Source organism: Prosopis cineraria, unplaced genomic scaffold, assembly GCF_029017545.1.
Source record: "Prosopis cineraria cultivar Desert tree isolate PC_DT_omini unplaced genomic scaffold, ASM2901754v1 PC6, whole genome shotgun sequence".
Classification (NCBI taxonomy): Eukaryota; Viridiplantae; Streptophyta; class Magnoliopsida; order Fabales; family Fabaceae; genus Prosopis; species Prosopis cineraria.
Window position 1 is genome coordinate 32,095,125 of NW_026555337.1, and position 17,558 is coordinate 32,112,682.

At 33.8% G+C, this 17,558-nt stretch overlaps 2 protein-coding genes across 2 annotated transcripts in view; both read left to right on the forward strand.

Moving 5' to 3' along the window:
* The window catches only part of LOC129314077 (protein LONG AFTER FAR-RED 3-like), a 6,310-nt gene extending 1,065 nt beyond the window's left edge, over positions 1–5,245 (forward strand). Inside the window, exons 2-10 of the mRNA XM_054957454.1 lie at positions 374–568; positions 925–1,010; positions 1,464–1,571; positions 1,733–1,828; positions 1,921–2,019; positions 2,163–2,237; positions 3,268–3,399; positions 3,509–3,624; positions 4,341–5,245. Of these exons, the coding sequence (XP_054813429.1) occupies positions 374–568; positions 925–1,010; positions 1,464–1,571; positions 1,733–1,828; positions 1,921–2,019; positions 2,163–2,237; positions 3,268–3,399; positions 3,509–3,624; positions 4,341–4,515 (1,082 nt within the window). The 3' untranslated portion in view covers positions 4,516–5,245. The remainder of the gene's footprint in view (positions 1–373; positions 569–924; positions 1,011–1,463; positions 1,572–1,732; positions 1,829–1,920; positions 2,020–2,162; positions 2,238–3,267; positions 3,400–3,508; positions 3,625–4,340) is intronic.
* A 5,293-nt stretch (positions 5,246–10,538) lies between these two features.
* LOC129314453 (uncharacterized) lies at positions 10,539–15,042 on the forward strand. Its single transcript, XM_054957893.1, has 8 exons — positions 10,539–10,751; positions 11,164–11,448; positions 11,985–12,041; positions 12,137–12,346; positions 13,213–13,331; positions 13,418–13,515; positions 14,169–14,293; positions 14,380–15,042. The coding sequence occupies exons 1-8, from the start codon at positions 10,554–10,556 to the stop codon at positions 14,539–14,541; spliced, it is 1,254 nt and encodes a 417-aa protein (XP_054813868.1). The 5' UTR covers positions 10,539–10,553; the 3' UTR covers positions 14,542–15,042.
* The last annotated feature ends 2,516 nt before the right edge of the window (positions 15,043–17,558 follow it).

Consider the following 17,558-nt stretch of genomic DNA (forward strand, 5'->3'; position numbering starts at 1 on the left):
AAACTATGCATACTGTGACCACATGGATCTCAAAAATTGGTAACTTGAATAATGAACTCAAGTTGTTGCATTTTAATGATGTTTTGGAGTCATGTGACTATCAGAGTTGGGTAATTAAAGCATATGAGTCTTGTTACCATTTTAATCCAATTTTTCGCTGGTTTTCTCCTTGGCAAGTTATTACTCTCATGTTTGACAGTCTTCTTCATATATAATGTATTTTTTAATGTTCATGCTGCATATTTTAGTGTCTTTATCTTGTCAATTCATGAATTTATACCAATTTCAGTGCTGTAAAACTTTAGTTCAAGAATATTTGTCATTTAATACCATGTTATTACAGATTATTGCATTGAATGTTGTTACCTTGCAGAACCAACTGGATTGCTGATTGATTCTGCAAGGAAACTTATTGTCTCCCACATTCCAGAAGATTCAGCTGATGACAGGAGAGAAGCATTGCTTAGAGCAAGCAATCTTGCATTGGCAAGGGGAATGACAACAGTTGTTGACATGGGAAGATATCTTCCAGGGGGGTCACCAGATCTTTCTTGGGAGGATTTTTCAGGTTTTATTGTAGTTTTCAATAGTGTAACCTTTTCCTATAAAGGAAAGACTGTTGAAAACCTTATAAAAATGGAATTAACATGCAGCTTTGCTGTACTGAATACTGAGCTATGCTTCAGAAAACATGATAATTAATCCATTCAAATGCAGCAAAACACAATGGATTAAAGTTTATGAGCATCTAGATTCAGGCTTGCATAATTTTACTTGCACAATACCTTGAGCTGGTAAAGAAATACTTTTTACCAGTGGAGAAAAGAAGAAATATGAGGTGATACTATATCTAAAGATCTTTAGCGTGGGATGAGCTTAATTAATTTTTTTTCTTTTTCTTAATGTTTTTTGTAAATTTTGCAGATGTCTATCAATGGGCAGATTCATTGTTGAAAATGAAAGTTCGAGTTTGTCTATTTTTTCCATTGGAGACATGGTCACGTTTAGCTGTATGATTCTATTCTCACTTGTACTTAAAGCATGTTCGAATCCTATGCTTAGGATTAGAATTCATGGCTGTATGCTCTTTTGTAAGTCCTCAAAGAGTTTCTGCTAGTTCTCATCATCCTCCACCGCATGCAGTATAGATTGCAGAGGGTTGTAATTCTAAAGAATGGCAACTGAAGTTCCTCAGAATGAATATAGATATTATACGATTCTGTTTTGGCACAGCCATGTTGTATATGTTTTATATTCCTTATTTTCTCCTTCGTTTGATCCACCTTCTACCAGAGTTTGTTCCTCCTTTTGTATTAATTTAAGAATCAATTGAATCTTTGCATTTTTTCTCATGCTTGATACATTTATTAGTTTGCTGTTAAATTCGTCTACTTGTTCTAACTTACATTTAAGTGAACTCCATTACTCATATTGTTATCTGAAGTCTCAATTTTCCTACACAGGATCTTATTAACAAAACAGGCCATGCCCTGAGCCAATGGTTATACTTGGGTGGTGTCAAAGCGTTTGCTGATGGGTCTTTGGGTTCCAGTAGTGCGTTATTGTATAAGGTGAGAACTGAGCTTTCAAAATTTTCCATATACCGTTTCCATTAACCAAGAATATGCATTTTAAGGTGTGCCTTTAGTGATAGAAATTTAGCACCTGGCTTTACCCTGCTTAGTTTGTCATGCATTAGTGATTGCTTAGCATGATATTTCAAACTTTGTAGCCGTACATTGATGGGCCTGGTAACTATGGCCTGCAAGTGACGGATGCTGAAGTTCTTCTCAATTTGACCTTGAAATCAGATCTGTCTGGTCTTCAGGTGCTTTATTCTTTTTGTTATGATAAACCTTATTATCAGTTCATATGAAAGCTTAGTTACTGGCTGGAAGCTTTGCTTTTATTTCGTTTTAGGTTGCAATTCATGCTATAGGGGACAAAGCAAATGACCTGATCTTGGACTTGTATAGTTTAGTAGCTTCTACGAATGGAATGAGAGATCGAAGATTCAGGGTATTGCTTTCACTAGATCATGAAAATAAAAAAATAATGTGTAGTTTACTCATTGCAAGTTGAGGATTTGGTAGCTTTAACTATATATTCATTCTATATGTTTTAATATGCTTACCATGAAGCAACTGAACCTCTATTTTCAGATTGAACATGCCCAACATTTGGCATCTGGAACTCCCAGTCGATTTGGCAAACAAGGAGTCATTGCGTCTGTACAGGTCTTTTTTTTTTTTTTTTTACAATCATCTTGTGGGCTTTTTGTTTATTTATTTACTTGCTTATTTTAGTAAAATAGGACAAATTAATTTGTAAGATCATTGGAATGGCCGCAGATACTAATTAAAATGAGGTCTGAGTAGCTATTTTCGTTTCTTTCTGGCATCCTCCCTTTAATATGCTATCCAATTTTACCGTTTCTTTGGAAATCAATTTGACCGTCCTACAAATATTTAGAGCATAAAAGTAAAAGTAAATTAAGGTTACAAATAGAAGCATATCTCAGGGGCGGAAAGTCAGCATTGTTTAGGTGACATAAAAGGAAATTAGGCCTACTTGAAGTTATGTTTTAGCCAATGTCTACTTTAGTATTGTTTAGGTGATATAAAAGGAAAATAGACCTCGTCGAAGTTAAAGGTTTTAGCCAATGTCTACTTTCCAAGTCTACATTTAGATTTAGTCCTTAAAGCTGCATTATGGCAGCTCTTGAACAAAGACTGTGAAGAACTACAATTCTATATTTCAGGTTCAATAAAATTACTATGCCGACAATTAAGCCGCAATAAGCATAGTAAGATTGATATTCCAAGAACCCAGTTTGATGCTCACTTATCCAAGCTGGGAATGATTGATATATATTCCCCAGCTCGAGGGGGGAACATGGAAGTGTTGAAGTTTTACTTTATTTTTTGTAGATGTAAATAGATTGGAATTACCATCTAACTCTTCCTGATCAATTTTCTACTGAAACGGATGCTTCTTGACTCTCGAGATTGCTAATCAAGTATGTTCATTCCTTTCTTTTAAAAAAGCGATATTTTAAAATGCTGGATTCAGAACTCACAACACCCTTTTCTTTTCATTACTCTGTACCCACAAATCGTGATTGCCTTGTTTCTTTTCATCCATTTGGCTTATTATCATCTTGATCTTAAAGATACGTAATATAAACCTTTAATATGGATTGTATCCTCTCCTTAGGCAATATATTGACAAGGTTTTTTTCCCCACTTCATGTTAACTAATCAACAGCCAGATCACATATTAGATGATGCTGAATCTGCGGGCAGAAAGCTTGGCAAGGATAGGGCTGAAAGGGAGTCGTATTTATTCAAGTCACTCTTAGATGGCAATGCATTGCTGGCATTTGGTTCTGACTGGCCAGTAAGTACGGGGCGTCCATGAACCTCCCATGGCTATGCACATGTTCCCGTTCCTTGTAGCACAGTATTTATTTTAGGACTTTGCAAACTAATGTCTATATATTTTGCAGGTGGCAGACATAAATCCCTTGAGTGGTATTAAGACAGCGATGACAAGAAGGCCTCCCACTTGGGAAAAATCATGGATTCCATCAGAGTGCATTTCAGTAGAGGATGCAATAAAGGGGTAAGCAGCAGTTGAAGCACTGTAGTTCTGAAAATTTTATATGGCTTGTTGATATGTTACCTCTATTTCATCTGGTTTACATGAGCAGGAGATTTTTCTTTTTTCTTCCCCCGTTTTATTATTAATATAGATTGCCATAGTTATGACTAATCAATTCAAGCGAGTTTCAACATGCTTGTGCTTGTTTGATTAATTTCAAATTGGTAGGGTGGTGTTCTATGGTATCAATTGTGTTATGACTTGGAATCGATCTCGCGATTGCTTAAACGAGTTTAGGACAACCAAATGATATAATGCTTCATAGAGAGTGGAATTTAGATGGGCACGAAACGAAGCTTTTTTAATGATGATTTCTTATACACGAGGCTTTCGGATTATACACTCAACTGTATATAACTGCATCTTCAAAGACAAGGTTCTATCTAGTACTATTTCCTATACGAATAAGTACGTTAGATATGCTTTTCATTAAAACTAACTTCTGATATTTATACACGCCTGGTTGTGATTGGTCTGGTCTACTTTTACATTTGGTTGCCCAATTCTATATGAGAATTTTTCTTTCAAGCAATAGAAATACTCTAATGGGATTAGAATTAACTATCTCTTAAACAGCTAGCTTTATTGACAGTGCTTCTTCTACCCTTTATACTGAAACCAAATTACTTAATTTTCAAGACGTGATTGGAGACTCTAACTAACAATCACCTTGATAGGTACACCATTTCCGCTGCTCGTGCTAGCTTCCTTGAAAATCATGTGGGGTCCTTGTCCCCAGGAAAATTCGCAGATTTTGTCATATTATCTACTGATTCATGGAAAGGATTTGCTGAAGAAGCATCTGCATCAGTTGAGGCAACATATGTTTCTGGTGTTCAGGCATATCCTTGAAAACTACAATGCTCGGTCTCTTTCGATAAGTTCTACTCTTAGTTCTATAAAAATACGTGTAACGAGCTAGCGTCTTCCAGATCAATTATGAATGTTAAATACTTTTCGATAGGTGGATAAAGGTCTTTCATTTATTTTATTATTTTTGCGTCCCTTTTATCTAAAGTATTTTTACAATAGAGGGCATGAGGAGTTGGTTAACTTCGTCATCTTCTTTCTGAGAATCTTCAGGACATCATGTTCATATTTTGGTCTTGAATCCGCACGCACTTCTTGAGGCTCCTCTGGAATTTCTTCGTGATCTACAAAATTATCCTCATTATCGTCATCTAGATTTTTCTTTGGATCCTCTTCCTCAAAAGATTCCTCTTTAGGATTGGAGTCCTCTTCTAGAGGTTCCTCTTCAGCATCAAAGTCCTCTTCTAGAGGTTCATCTTCAGCATTAGAGTTCTCACTGAAAGGCTCATATTTTAGTTTAGAACTATTTTCATTAAGAGGATCATATTTTAGTTTAAGATTGTCTAGATACTCTATGCTTACAAAAAAAAAAAAAAAAAGTCAATTTTCAGTGCTCCTAGAAGCAAGTTGCTTCATTTTTACTTAAAACAAAAAATAATATTAATTTAAAAAAAATTAGGGTGTAGTGAAAACCGAACAAAACACTATGCATCCAAGGCACAATACAACATTCTCCCTTCTTATTTTTTTTAAATAAATATTATTTTTTCTTTTAGGTAAAAATGAAGCAAGAGGGGCTTCTAGTATTATTGAATGAAATTTTTATCATAAACATAAATTGTTTTGATGATCCTAAATTAAGATATGAACATCTTAGTGAGGACTTCTTCTCTAATCCTAAAGAAGAACCTTATAAGAAAGAGGATCTAATCTTGAAGAGGAATCTTTAGAGAAGGGGGACTATGATTTTGAAGAGGAACCTTTTGAGCTTCTAATCATGAAGAGGAATTTTTTGAGAAAGAGGATCCAAATGAATTCTAGATGAACCTCAAGAAGTATACACAAATTCATGACAAAAATATGAAGATGATGTTTCTAAAAATTCTCAAAATAAAATTGAAGTTAACCAACCACTCACGCCTTTTGTTGTTAAAAAACTTAATTAAAAGGGACAAAGAAAAAGATAAAATAAATGACTTCAAATTATCAAATAGTATTCAACATTGATAGATGAATATTTTTTAATATTTTCTACATATATTGTTAGCTTTTTCCCCTTGGAGCAACTAGCTTTTGTAACAAATTAGATCTGCATGGAGAGGAGAAAAAATTAGTATCAAATTAGAGGAAAATTTTGTCCTTTTAAAATAAAAGAGGATGGATGGATGACAACAAAGTGAATATATGGAAGAATGGACCAATGATTCATATGGAAAGAAAGATGGCTGAATGAGAAAGATGAACATGAATGCAAATATGGGATGGAATATAAGGATATAACCTGTTAGATGAACTAGGCTCTGCCAAATGATAAGCAAGCTTACATAAAAAATTTATATTATACTTGAGATCTCAAATGAGGGACTTTCGATGCTACAATTACTCAAAAAACTACGTGGTATTCAATCCAAACACTGAAAAAGCTAGTGGAATTGTAGAGGTGCTTGTGCCAAAAATTTTCCTAAACGTATAAAGGAAATCACTAAAAAATATATCACTTGAATTTTTATTCTTCTTGAAACTAGAGCCAGTGGTTTCAAAGCAAATAATATTGTTAAGAAATTGGTCAGTGGTTGGATTAGAGTTGAAGCAGCCGGCTATGTTGGTGGTATTTTGTTATTATGGAATAATGATTTTATAAATTGATTATATCTACTCTAATATTCAACTATTACATTGCAGGATTAATATCTTAACAAATAATGATACCTACATGCTCTCTTGTGTTTATGCTAACCCTAACCCCCTCCATCGAGACGTGCTTTGGAACTCTATTAGTTCTATTGCTCATAATAATTATGATCCTTGGCTTATTGTTGGTGATTTCAACTCTTATCTTTCTTGTGAAGACAAGAGAGGTGGGGAGATTTTCAACTGGAGCTTTGTGAAAGAGTTTAGACAATGCATTAATTCTTCCAACCTTCTTGAGCTCAATTTTCACGATGATAGATTTGCTTGGGAAAAAGGTAACATAAAAGAGAGAATTGACTGGGCTTTTTGCAACACGAAATGGAGACTATAATTCCATCAAGCCAATTTTTTTCACCTTCTTAGATATGGATCTGATCATCGTTCGATAAGAATTCAATTGCTTAAGAAGACTCCTCAAGGGCAACAATTTGAACCTTTCCGTTGCCACGCTGCTTGAATGCTTGAAGAATCCTTCTCTCCTTTGGTAAAGAATTCTTGGATTAATGATGACCGGAAGAAAGGAGCAAAAATTTTTGCCAATTCTGCATTGGCTTAGAACAAGGAAAAAATTGACAATATCTCTTCCAAAAATAAAAGAATTTTAAGGAGGCTAGAAGGAATTGACAGGAATAGGAGCTACAAAGACAATCATTTCCTAAGAAATTTGGAAAAATCTCCTTGGGAAGAATATAATAAAGTTCTTTTACAAGAAGAACTAATTTGGTTCCAAAAGTCCAGATATAAGTGGCTTAAATGGGGAGATCAAAACACAAAAATTTTTTGCACATCAACCACCATTAGAAAGAAAAGGAATATCTCTTAAAGACGAAAATGACAACTGGGTTGAGGATCAAAAAATCCTTAAGAACATGGTTGTTTCCTTTAAAGATCTCTTCAAGGAAGATACAGATGTCAAACCAAAACTCTCTACTACTAAATGCTTTCCTTCTTTATCTGCCATTCAACTTCAATCCTTACACAGGGAAGTAACCAAAAAAGAAATCAAAAGTGTTGCTTTTGATATTGGGGCTTTCAAATCTCCAAGTCCTTATGGCATTAATGCTGGTTTCATCTATTCTTACTAGGACAACCTGAAGGATAGCATCTTTAGCCTAGTCAAAAGAGTCTTTAAAGAAACAGATTATATTAAGGAGATAAATGACACCTTTATTACCTTGATTCCTAAGATCGATCACCCTACAAGCATGAAAGACTTCCGACCTATTTTTCTCTGTAATGTTAGCTATAAAATTATCACTAAAATTCTTTCCTCTCATCATTGTGTTTGTATGAACCACTTAATTAATGATAATCAAAGTAGCTCTATACAAGAGAGGCAAATCAGTGATAATATCATTATTGCTCAAGAAATTATCCACTCTATGAGAAATAAAACTGACAAAAAAGGCTTCATGGCTCTTAAGGTGGATCTTGAAAAGGCTTTTGATAGATTATCCTAGAATTTCATTGATGATACTCTTGATGTAATTGGGTTAAATAGTCACTTCAGATATTTAATACAAGTTGCTATCTCCACTACTCGTTTCAAAATCTTATGGAATGGCGAACCTTCAAATGATTTCACTTCTTCTTATGGCATTCATCAAGGAGATCCTCTTTCTCCTTATCTTTTTATTCTTTGTATTGAACAATTAAGTCATTTCATTCTTAATAGCATTGATAGAAATGAATGGAAGCCAATTAGGCTAACACCTAAAGGGCCTCTTATTTCTCACTTTTTTTTGTTGATGATTTTTGTTTTTTTCAAACCTATCACTATCCCAAGCGCAAGTCACCTAGTGATGTCTTTCATAATTCTATAATGCTTCTGGTTAGAAAATCAACATTGACAAATCTAAACTTTACAAATTAATGAAGAACTTGGAATTCTCCTCGCTAGAAACCTTGGCAAATATCTTTGGAATTCCTCTTATTCATGAAAAAATTTCAAAGTTTACTTCTGCGGCTTTAATTGATAAGACTAATTCTCAATTGGCTAATTAGAGAAGTCAATATCTCAATATTGTGGGTAAATCGATTCTAATAAAATATGTTCTCTCAACTCTTCCCAACTACAGCATGCAGACTATGCTCCTACCTAATAATGTGCTAGCAAAATTGGACAAAATATCTAGAAATTTTCTTTGGGATTCTACTAATGGGAGCAAAAAACCTCACCTTATCTCTTGAGAATGTGTTACTTCTGATAAAAAGGTTAGGGGACTTGGCCTCAAAAGGCTCAAAATTAAAATATAACTTTCCTCATAAACTATGTTAAGGTCTTATCACTAAACTGAGTTGCCTTTGGGTACGAGTCTTGTGCCATAAATATCATTGTAACATACCCAATATTCCTATGGTTGTCAAACCCATTTCTTGCTCCTATATTTGGAATAGCATATGCAAAGTCTAGACTAAATTCATGTCACTTATTGGTTGGAAAGTGGGAAAAGGAGATAAAATATCCTTTTGATATGATAAATGGTCTCCCTTGCCAAACCCTCTTGTTAAACATGCCTACAATAATGCAGATTCTATTTTTCATGCTAAAGTCTCTGATTTCTGTAAATTTGGTGGTGGATGGAATTTTGATATCCTGTGAAGATACCTTCATCCTAATGTGATTAAACAAATTGCTCTTGTGCAACCTCCTAACAAATATGGTCAAGATGATATTATTATTTGGAGGCCCTTTAGTGATGGTAACTTCTTTGTCAAATCTGCCTATAAAGCTTTAGAGACTCAATAGGCTTAGGATCATTCTAACATATGTTACAAAATTTAGAAACGGCTTACCTATGAGAAAAGTAAATATTTCCTTTGGAAGGTGGCTTGGGATCAGCTTTAAATAAATATCAAAACATTATTTTCATTTAATCCCTTGGTCCCATAGTGAAATTTCAAAATCTGTTGGGTCAAATTTGAAAATAAGTCCCATCCATTATCTTTTATTGAAATTAAACAGTTTCGTGGGCTTTATTTGGGATACGCATATTTCACTATTTCAGTGGTCCTTTTTTTTTTTTTTGTCATTCTCCCCTTGTTTCTTGGATGTGGTTGTGATTCCACTTTTTTTTTTTTGGCCCAGTGATTCTCTTTCTTTATATGGCCGAAGGATGTGTCTTTTTTTTTTTTTTTGGTTGAGTTTGGACCATTTTTGGACAATTTTGAGAACATATTATAATTATAAATAAATTAAAATCCACACCAAGATTTTGACCATGCTTGAGGAAGGCGGCAAAATATATCAACACACAGCTGCGGCGCCGCCCCTCCGTAACCACGCATGGCGAAAAAATATCTTGCGAAAAATCCACCGTGATGTTCATGTGCGAAGATATTTTTGCTGATACAACTAACAACATTAACGAAGATACTTTTGCCCCCAAAAAAAAATATAATAGTATGTTTTATGATATTAAAAATATAAGATTATAAATCTAAAAATAATAATAACCTATTGCTAATTTGCTATGATCCTTGCTTAGCTAAGAACTTAAGATCATTTGACATCATTATTAACTTATTTAAAATAAAAATTAAAATTAAATTATATAAAACTCTCCTAAAATTTGAACTATATGAAAAATATGTCTTAGTCTTTAAACTTGTCAATGTATAACTTTCTGCCATTAATTGTTTTCTTGTTTCACTCATAAACATAATATCTAATCTCCTTAAATTTTGGGTTATAAGAAAAATCTTTTATTATAAAAAATATTTTTTCTCACACATATCCTATTATTAAAGGTAATTTATTTGAGGCACAGTTAATATCAAATGTGAATATCTTTCTTAATAAAAATTTAAATTTTGATTCACCATCTAATAAGGTCCCAAACCTTTTTAGTTCAAAAATATTGTTTTAAATTGACAATAAAAATATTTAATATGCATAATCATACTGAATTGGAAAAGGTACTCAGCTAAAAATCTAAATTTAGAAAAATCAAATATTTTTTCTCACTTCATTACCTTTTTAAGAACTGAGAAGTGACTTGCATTTTTAATTTAAGAAAATTGAGATGCATTAATACTACTTTGTTTTGACCACAGGTCAAAAAAGCTGTGTTTTGACCAGCGGATATTAATGACGATAAATACCTGTTGTTCAGTTATTTGCCTATCATCGCCTCTGTTTATTGTAGCTTCAGGCCAGAGGATCAGCTATGTATTCTTTGGCTCCATTCCCTTCCTCCAAATTCCACTTTTTCTCTTTTCGATTTCCATTTACTTCTTCTCCTTCTCCTTCTCCTTCTCGAGTTGTCTGTCACGGTGGTTCCGATTTACAGTATGTTCCCTGCGACCTCAAGCTCGTCTTGCATGATACTCTTGATTCCTCTGGAATCGACACTACTCATGCCAGAGTAATTCTCATTTCTTCCTTCAATTTTCTCATTTTGATTTACCTGGTTTTGCGCGGAACTTGATTTGATAACTTATTCTGATTTTGAGTTGTTGATCATGTGAAAATTGGAACTCCTAGTTCTTTAATTTCAGCTGAAGTTCAAGCATCGAACTTTTCTTTTTGTATTTTTTTTTTATTTGCTAAATTTTGTTCAGATTCTTCTGGTACATTAATATGACAGTTTAACGTAATTCATGTAATTTTTCATTCATTTGGTGTATAATTGATTAATGATGTTAATTTCAAGCATATTTCACCTTGTTTTGATGGAAAACATGGTTTTAGCTTAATTCATTCAAAATTGGGTTTTGAATTTCAACTTTCATGTCTTAAGAAGGTCATGATTTGATGCATCATTGGTGGATGAGCAGGAAGCAAGGAAGGAATTCTGCTCACAGATTCAGAGATTCTGTTGTATCGAGAGGCAAACCAGCATCAGCATCAATAGATGTGTTGACCTGGGAAGAACTGCTTTATGTATAGGTGCAGAGGATGATTCTCTTGTATCACATTCGTCTGTTCCACTACCGGTCGATGCTTTCATCGAAAGATTGGATGATCTTTCAATGGACTATTGTCCTCACTACAGCCCATCATTGGACTCATCCCCAGAGAATTTCTTAGAGAGTTTAGAAAGATATCTGTATGGTCACAAGGTATGATCATGGGCTTTCATAATACTGGTTTAAGCCTTGAAAGGAATATTACATATTTTTTTACGTGCAACTAGCAGAGTATCATGCATCAATAAAGGGACCTGGAAAGCGTTAGACTGAATATCAAAACTGATAATATTTTTTCAATGCTTAAATTCAAGTAGTTTGATTTCTTCCAGGCTCATTGTTCCGTTAATAGATCAAGCTTAATTATTTGACAACTGGATAATTAGCAGTTTGTGACATGCACTGTTTGCTAAAATTTCCTTTAAGATTTAATTACATAATAAAACTATGTATGGAATTTTGCCTAAGTCTAGCCACATGCTAGCCACATGCTGGCCACAAAATCTACTAAAGCATAATAGTTCTATAGAAATGAATACTCTCTTAAATGTTCTTTTTTTTTTCTGAGTTTAAGAATTTGAATTTGGACATTTTATTGGTTCATCATGTACTGATTAATCAAATTTTTGGGGCCAATTTCTGCCTCTTATCATAATGGCCTTTTCTTGAACACCTCTTATTCTTCACAGGGTTTTCGAAGAACCAGTGCAAATCAGATGGAATCACAAGCCCTATATCTCCACTCTGTATGATTTATATATTACTCACACCTTTGTTATTCTTTAAGAGAATCCTATTATGAGTGAAGCACTTGGTATATTTTTAGTGATATGCTGTGCAGGTTTTGACACATCGTTCAGGAACAGTTGCAATGCTTGCACTTATATACTCAGAAATTCTGAAAATGCTTCGTCTTTGGGGCCTTGTGAACTTTGATGCTGAAATTTTCTTTCCTCATGATTTTCATGGCCTTCCCAGAGGTTACCATAAACAAAAAAGCAAGGAATCAGACCAAGCACACGTAATGACTTCAGAAAATCTGTTATATGAGGTGATTTATGATTGCTGTTGTTCCTTTAACTTTCTTTGTTCTATATATCCAATGCACTGCCATGAAGTCTTTTTACTATTTTATAGCAGTAGATTTCCATTTGCTAATGTTTAAACAGCCAAATAACAGTAGCCACTTAGTTTGCCTCTTTGCTGGAATGGATTCAATTTTTTCCTTCAAAAATGTTTATGAGATTGCTTTTGGTAGTGGTATGCGCTACTGGGTGTTTTATGGACTCTGAAGCTTCTTTCTTGCTTACTGTCTGATTCAGTGTAACATCTTTAATGAGAAAGCATATGATTAACAGGAGCATCTGCTACAAATTTCAAGCCCTCTGTGTGTGTGTGTGTGTGTGTGTGTGTGTGTGTCCAGTTTATTTTGTATCTGCCAATTCTGCTAACTAAACTATAAATTAGTAGTATGCAGCTCAATCTACTTTTTAGGGTTCTGCTGGTTGCAATTTAAGAAGTACTGGATGTACTTTGTTTTAATGAAATGCAATTTTTCTGGGTAAATTAAATGTGATAGTAAAAGCTAAAAGTCAATGAAAACATCAGGGCAAAAGTCATCATTGTATCATTAATGCAGCATTTAAGCTGTAAGATTACTTTTACTGCATTTTTTTTTTTTCGGAGGGGGGTTTTGCCTACTGACAAACATTTTGACTGACTCTAATAATAAAAAAACCATTTTTTATTTACATTTTAGTGACTGGATCTTTCTTGTAGTATCTTGACATTTCTGCTTGAAAATCTTTGCCGAACTAGGTCACTCCTCTATTTGTCATTCTCCATTGTCATAGACTATATCTTGGGCTGCATTAGTCTACCTTTTTAATTTTTAGTACTCATGTTACCTGTTTGTAGATCCTGAATAATCTCAAGCATTCATTCTGGCCTTTTCAACATGATCATACCAAAAGCTTATTCTTAAGGGCAGCACATGCTGCAAATTGCGTTGACAGATCAGATTTTATTGGAGAAAGGTATTTTATATGGTGATTATCTTATTTATAATTTTTTCTATGTATTACTTTATATGAGAACTTGTTTAAAAGCTGGTCAACTGCAGTGGCTCTCAACTAGCATCTGCTAAGGCTGCTCAACATAGGCTAGATCGGGGTGTTTGGACCAGTGTACGTTTAGGGGACATGAGGCGTTCATTGGCTGGTATGAATTTGTTGTGCATTTTCTCTTTCCGTGATCATCTCCAAGTATTCTAGACCCAGGAGAATGGGAAGAGGTCTTCCATATAAAACACCCTCACCACTACCATGCCAACACACAATAACAGCAAAGCCTTATCTCATTAGATAGAGTTGGCTATATGAATTACACGACATCATTATGCTCTATCATCAATCAAACCTTTAGGAATATTGTTAACTAAAAGGTCTTGTTCAATAACTTCCATGAATACTCTCTTTAGTCTTTCCCTACCCCTCTTTACTGGGCTCAAGACTATCTATTTCGCTCTCCTTAATGCTGGTGCCTCCTACAAATTTCTCTGTACATATCCAAATTATCTTAAATGATTTTCTATCATCTTCTCTCAATGAATGTCACACCCACTTTTCTTCAGAAATGCTCATTACACAATTTTGGAAGAGTTGTAGACCTAAGCACTCATAGTAATGAATTCATGTTATTGCATGCGCGTCTTCTTTGTCGCTGATCTTGAATTAAAAGACCAATAGTACTTGGAACTACTAGCAAAGCAATATCTTAACATGCGATATATCCTTCTTTCCCTGTTAAAGTTTACCATCAGTTATGCAAGAGAGCATTTTGACTTACGTGTCAATTTTGCGCTACTCTTTTAGCTTGCGAACGTCTACTCCTTCTGAAATCTGATGCAAATGAATTAAGAGACTACGGCACTCTTCTCTACCATTGTGGACTTTATAATCAGGCATTGGAATATTTGAAATTGTACAAGGATTTGAAGGTACTATTACAATTCTATGACACATACGCAAATGACAGCTCTTCCAGACGACCCAAATGAAATGAGTTTCATTTTATATTTTGCAGAGCTCATCGATGCAAACTCAGTCATCAAACTCTTTGAGCAGCATCGAAGAAGATGCTGTGGATAAACTGATTACACGCTTGAATCTCATCTTGATGGAACAAGGGTGGAGTCGCCCATCTTATGTCAGAAACTTTTTCAATAATAACTCTGAACCATGGTAGCTTACCTTCCACTTTTTACTGAGGCAATGCCGGGGCCGATGTGAATTTTCGCACACAGTAAAGGAATGTTCACAGTACTTGGCAGCAAGTTTCAATGAATTTTACAACAATGAAGAGTGGATTCATGGCATGGATGATGAAGACGTTGTACCTATATCGGTCATGATTGGCCAAAAAATTAAACGGTGGTAGCAACCGGAAATTGCAGAGAAATCCTAGAGGAAGACATTACATTGTTTGGTTGATGCAATGATCAACCCTCTTTTTGTGGGTAGAAAATAGCATGGCCATGTGCATAAATAATAACGTCTGGAAAAAAAGAGTGGAGAATTGGTGTTTCTGAAGGGTGTGTATATGTATGTGTGTGTATATATATACACACAATGAATTTGTAGAATTATAATAAGCAGAACCTGTTTGTATGTACCCGTTGTATTCAAGATGCTTGTGATTTTCTCATCAAGTCGTCACAAGCAGGAGGAATATATAATGAGATCTTGATACTGTGTGTGCTACCTCCTCATGCTCTTCTCTATTTTTACCTCTTTATGTTCATACTCAAACCTCTGTACATTGGCCCAAGAAAAATACTACCTGTTAAACCTTTTTTAAACAAAAATAATGAAACTTTATGAGCCAATAGATCCTTAGGCAGCTGAGATGGGTTAAGAATTGGGTGGGCCAGGCTGTGAAAATATCCTGAGTTTGGGCTTTTTTAAAATCGTGTAAATGGGGATCTATGGGTTCTCCTAAAAGCAATGTTTAATTAGATTATCCTCACAAGCAAAGGTGGGCCTTTTGTGACTCAGCTTGTAGTTAGTGAGTCAAAGTATGGGTTTTTTGGGAGCCTGGAACGTATGTGGTTATTTGGACCTCGATAAATTTAGAAGTCTTTTTGGGGAAATCTCAGGTAAAAATTGACTTTTTTGTGAACAAGTATAAATTGAAATTGATATACAATGATACTACCTCCAAGTTAGCTATCAGTTGTTTCTTACAAATAAGCTCTTTTAATTATCACTTGTTTTTATAAAGAGACCCAGAAATAGTAATTTGAGGTTCTAATAACGAAGATAATGTTAGAATTTTTTTAAAAAAATTTATAATATAGAGGTGGGGAGAGGGAACAGGAAGGAAAAAAAAAAAAAAACCAGCCGAACTAGTTGAATCGCCACCTAGATGCAAATGCACCTTGATTTGTCTCATTAACCCATTTTGCAGATTAGCCTATTTTGGACTGCTTTGGACCAAGCAAGTTTGATGGAACTAGAATTAACCTAAAACCCGAAACAATTGGACCGTTTTAAATCATTTCTTTTCTTTTCATGCTATGACTGAACAACTTTGAATTGAAAATGACATTTCCTATATTTTGTATGTTTTATTTATATATGTATACATATAAATATTATTTATTATTTATTATTTTGTCACTAGCTCGACCGCAATTATAACCGATTGAACTATGAAAATTGTAATACGTTAATCTCTCTGGTTTATCATCCAGTCCAGTCCATGTTTAAAACATTGAAAATTTGGGTGTTCATCATACGCAGTGGTCCAGTTGTGCGGTGCAGGGTCAGAGTGGTTTATTATGCCAGTGTCCAACCTAATATATATTTTTGTTTTTTTAATACTTTAACAATATTGATAAATTTTTACTTTAACATGTATAATGAAATGAATTAATTTTTCTACTTACTATCATATGAAAAAAATAAAGTATATATATATATTATATATTTTTTAGTACTCGATATGTTTGGGGGAAAGGCTAATGTTTATTAAGCCAAGCCCATCCAGACTTAAACATTTAAAACTTTTTGGTTAAGTCTGGACTAAGGTGAAGCCCAACTGACCCATAACTATCCTTACTATTAACTAGAAACCATCCCAAACCACGGGTTGGGTCTTATAAAAAGTGTTAATTCATCATAATATGATAAATTATGATTTGAATTCTTTGTAAGAAAAAAGATTGCAGAAGATACTTATGAAAACCGAAAAAGAAGCATTCCAAATTCTTAAGTATTTGACCTTCCTAATCCTAAAAGGCTAAAAGGGAGACTCCAACGAAGGGAGGAGATGGTTCCACCTTAATCCATACCCAGTCTCCCAAAATGGGGCCCACTCTTCCTGTTTTTATTTTGGATAGGTGAACTCGATGTCACTAAATCATTAAGAAGCCATTTGATTGTTAATAAAAATGTAAGGATGAAATGAATTAAAAAAAATAAAATAAAAATGAATTAAATCATCATTTTTTTCTTTTGAGAAGTGTAATAAAACTTAATACCATATATCACTAATATGTGAATCACTACCACACTCTCCACAAATTTTATGAATCATAACTCTCAATTTCATAAATTAAATTATTCTTCTTTTACCCAAACCAAAAAAAAAAAATTATCCTTCCCCTCTCTCTGTTTTTTTTTAAGCCAATTCCTCTCTTGAACATGTTTAACTTATCTCTGCTCCCTAGTTTGATCAGTTTATTTTTGTTTCTATTTTTTATTTATTTTATTCTTTTTCTTCCAGCAACTAAACGGCTCAAGACTTTGGAGTTTGGCCACCCTTCTTTCTATCTCCATTTACTTGTTATATCAAGTACTTCACCTTTCTATTGTAAAAATAAATGGGGAAAGAAAAATGGACTCCCACCCCTGTGTGTGTGTGTGGGACTTTAGAGTCATAGGGTTCATTATTTTGAGTTTTTTCTTTTTCTTTTTTTACTTGCTATTTCAACCCATGAAATATTTGAAGGTTCAAATTACACCCTCTAGTCTAAAATGGTAAAAAAAAAATTATTTTTACTTTTAAAATTATCTTCCCATTGAAATAAATATATATTAATTACTTATAATTTGTTTCTTTTATAATCTCTCAACCATGCAACTAATAAAGGCATTTGTGAAAAAGAAAAATTTAATACTATTGACTTTTTACAAAGTGGTCTCCAGCTTAATCAACGCTAGTTGATAGAAAATGACATATAATATCTCTGTTTAAAAATG